We start from the raw sequence: 4,294 nt of genomic DNA, 5'->3' as shown, positions 1-4,294 counted from the left end.
TTTAGTGCATATTCCACTCGAATTTCCCATATACTCATCATATTTTTGTCATAACTTTAGTTCTTTATATATGTATGTATATATCTTCTTCATTTTTTTAATAAAAAATTCAGATACTAAATTTCAAAGAATTTTACTACCCCGTTGAAAAATTATTATCGTGCATATACAATGCATTAAAAATTAATTGAAGTTTTTGAAAATAAAGGTATTATCTCTAACTCGAATTTTAGGTATTTGTTAAATATCACAAGTATTTTTACGAAAATTTTATGAAATAAATAAATATATTATATAATACAAATTTTTATGGAATGCTGAGCACTTATTCCGCATAGTTTAATAAATATGATGATCTATAAAATTTAACTGAATTCTTTGTTCAATTCTATTTAATTAGTATTTCTTATGTGAAAATATTTATAAATCTATTCGTAAATATATTAATTAAAAAAGAAACAACGATTTCTAATAGTAAATAATTTATCATCTTAATGTTTTATCATTTAAAGCGAAAAATACTTACACGTCTACACTGCTAAATCTACAATCATAATTGTTATGATTAGTTGTTATTATATCTTCCATTAAATATATTTATGACAATGTAAATTACTCTTAATTATTTGAAAAATGAAATAAAAATTAAATTAAAATACGTCAAAGAATTTCACCTTATAAATAAAAATAATATTATTTCAGCAAATTATTATTCAATAACGTCGAATGATTAAATCAATATGTCTAAAATATCGACTATAAAGTCGAAAGTCTTGAAAAACCTAATTAAACTCCATAATTTTAATCAAAATTTTAAATAACCAAAAAAATTAAACATAAAATAAAGTAGAAACTAAAAACAAAAATTTTTATAATGATTTTATATAGGAATTTATATAAGAACAAAATAACTTTAATAAGTGTAATTTAAAAATTGGCAATACAATCCGTTTTATCAAATTAAAACCTTAAATATACTATAAATAATACGATATCTCAATAATAATTTAATAATACGCTATTTTAATAATCATCAATGAACGTGCACCAAGTTAATGTTTATATTTTCTTGAACTGACAAGAATATCAACTTCAATCAAAACTCTATTAAAATTAGTCGAAATTCCCAACTTCGGTTAAGTTTGTTAACTAATTGAGACGAGAATTCCATTTGCTTGTTGAAAGATTTAACTTCGTTTCATCCCTGTGAGCTCAGATACGATGCGTAATTGTTTTGAATAAAAAAAGAAAAAAAGAAAAAAGAAAAAGAAAAAGATTTAATATTATTAGCTACTTTAATATTTTCTTAAAATTGCCTAAATCCAATAAATTGTACATTTTATAAGAAACTTATGTATGCAATATTTCAAAATGGTAATATATAATTATATAAAATTCTGATATTTATTTACGTGAAATAACATAAAATACATTAAATATAAAAATTTTTGCGCAGATGAATATTGAATTGACAGAAAAATGACTAGATTCTTCGTTTTCTTTCATTAAAGCACAATTTAAAAGTAAAAGTAATTCTATAAATTCAAAAAACCAATTAAAAAAACTATCTGATCCTCTTAGAGAAATTCCTAGAAATAAGATAAGCGGTTAAATTAATTGGGAGTATAATAATTCTATTTGTTTTCATTCCTAAATCATATTTAATTCTAAAAGTCGAATAGAAAAATTATATTGTACAAAAAAATTCGCGCTCGTCTACATTTTCCACAAAATCAATAACTAATACGACAAAGAAAGATCAAATGTTCACAATATATTTGTAATATAAAAATTTTATTCTCAATTTTATGTACTTTAAATATCCACATATTATTGATTAATTATTATCCACGTACTAATAAATGTTTTGCAATATTTCCATTCTTTGATAATTTATCGAGATAGCCGCTTTTAAACTAGAAATACAACTATACATATGTACAATTGAATGTCCGAATGAGTAATTAAATGTAAACTTAATAATCCCCTCAAAATTAATAGTATACAAGGGGGCGAATATACAAAATGTTAATAATTAACGTTTGCGATGAAACATGTGGAATAATAGTAATGTGAAACATGTGCAATAATATAACAAATTCATTGATTCACCAATTGTTGTTATTACATTGATAGAAAATCAAACATATAACATTATTATTCATTCACGAATTTAAATGTATTTTAAAATACAAATTATCATAAAGCAAACATTAATTTCAGTGGAACTTTATTATTGGGCATTTTCTGAGTTCTCTATTATGTCTTGTATATCTATATATTAATCTGCATTATATATCAAGACTACAAACAATATATTAATTTTTCTTATTCGTTAATTTTTCTTATTTGCAAACTCTAATTGTTGAATGTTGATCCGAGTCAATCGCAACTTTTTCTATTTACTTCTACTAGCGCTAACTGTGGCGAAAATATGAACACATTATAGGTTATGATTGAAAGGTTAGTTCTGTGATGTAACCGAGTTTTTTATAAAAAAGTATTTTATATATAAAAACACTTTTTTAAATAAACTTCAATTATATTGAATTATTAGAAAATTTAAGGTAATATTATTAAGTTTTGTCACTCATTTATAATCTTATAATAGATTAATTGTAAATAAGTAAACATAAAAATAATATATCCATAAATGTTATAAGCTCTAAATTATTTGTATGGTTAAATAATTATATTATTTTTTAGCAAATATGATGCACATGTCACCATCGAGAATTCTTATAATGTCGAATATTGGTTGTCGGTTATCAAGGAAACTTCATTGTAATCCAATTATGTGCATAGACATAAAATGGAGAGAGGAAAATAAATTACCTATTAATCCAAATTCTTTTGGCCCTTTAACTAATCTGCCGGATTATTCATTCAGCGATGGTAGAGTTGTTCCATACAGTACAAGGCAAAAAAATCGAATAGATAAACAACGAGAACTACTTATAAAAATGAAGCAAATGATTAGTGAAATTGACTTTGCAGTTGTAAGACACGAGCAACTTAAACTGAAAGCTGAGCAAGAGAAACAGAAAATTATAAGTGCTAAATTGAAAAAGAAGAATATCAAATTTCTTGATTTACCACCTAAAGTGTTAAATGTTAATAGCGTCATTACAAATAATGAATCTAAAGAAGCTAAAGAGAATTAACAAATATACTGCAATGAAATAATTTTTACAAAAAAAAGGTCATCGATTGTTCAGCAATAGTTTATTTGTAATTTTTTAAAATATAGGTGTATATATTTTCTATTTCTTAAAATTCTTTAAAAAATTGGTAATTATAATTAACAATAAAAAATTAAATATATGTTTTAAACAAATCAAAGATGGAAGATGTGATTTCCAGATTATGATTTGTGTAGTAAAGTTTCAGTTAGAATCCAATAATAATAAAGATAAATTATTATCTTTAATATTATTTAAATAAAATAGTTAGAAAAGTTATAGTTATATAGAGTACTAAATTAATAAATATCCATATATATTTTTTAATTATCATCATAATATATTAAATAAACATAATAAATATACAATTGAATAGTATATATATATATATATATATATATATATATATGTATATGTATATATATATATGTATATATTTATATATTGATTAAGATTATTAATTATGAATTTATTTTCAAATTTAAAATTTCATAAAAATTCATCGCTATTTTTACAAAAATATGACTATTTAAAGCAAACCCTTTCGAGTTATTAAATTCGTAAAGCTTCGGAAAAGTCGATAAATTTTGTAAAACTTTGACTCCAATACGTGTAATCTAATTTTAACTTACTAATAATTATATACGTCAGTTTAAATTTATTCCTAATTATTTTAATTTTCTGTTATTAACAACAATTCAACATTTATAATCATAATTTCTTTGCTTTTTGATAAGGTATTAAGAATACTTACATACTATTTCAATCAATTTGATTATTAAATTTAGTCAACGAATCACTTAAATAAGAAAAACAATGTTTCTTTTATGTCATAGTTTTAGTATTTTTCTAAATTATTTTCTATATGTATTCCAATTAAAAGAAATCTATATGAATAAAATATTTTGTTCCTCTTAAGCATACATCGAAATGATTGTTTCTTTAATAAACATTTTTAATATTTTTACATTTAAGAGTATTATATTTATGTTATGAAACAATAAATCTGGAAAATCAGACTGTCAGACTATTAAACTTAGTATTATTACAAATACAAATCATATTATCTATATGTGGTAAGATGGTAAAAGTTTTGTTTTTCAATTACATTG

General features: G+C 21.8%; 1 protein-coding gene across 1 annotated transcript; it reads left to right on the top strand.

Moving 5' to 3' along the window:
• The first annotated feature begins 2,706 nt into the window (after positions 1-2,706).
• Positions 2,707-3,190, top strand: mRpL52 (mitochondrial ribosomal protein L52). The gene has a single exon (XM_011503147.1). It carries the CDS (start codon positions 2,712-2,714, stop codon positions 3,162-3,164), a length of 453 nt encoding a protein of 150 aa, XP_011501449.1. The 5' UTR covers positions 2,707-2,711; the 3' UTR covers positions 3,165-3,190.
• Positions 3,191-4,294: the final 1,104 nt, after the last annotated feature.

Source organism: Ceratosolen solmsi, unplaced genomic scaffold (genome assembly GCF_000503995.2).
Source record: "Ceratosolen solmsi marchali unplaced genomic scaffold, CerSol_1.0 scaffold45, whole genome shotgun sequence".
Taxonomy (NCBI): Eukaryota; Metazoa; Arthropoda; class Insecta; order Hymenoptera; family Agaonidae; genus Ceratosolen; species Ceratosolen solmsi.
This window is presented reverse-complemented; position numbering and strand designations above follow the sequence as displayed.

Bases quoted from the DNA above. Each gene is read 5' to 3' on its own strand.
- mRpL52 (XM_011503147.1), top strand. From the start codon at position 2,712: ATGATGCACATGTCACCATCGAGAATTCTTATAATGTCGAATATTGGT.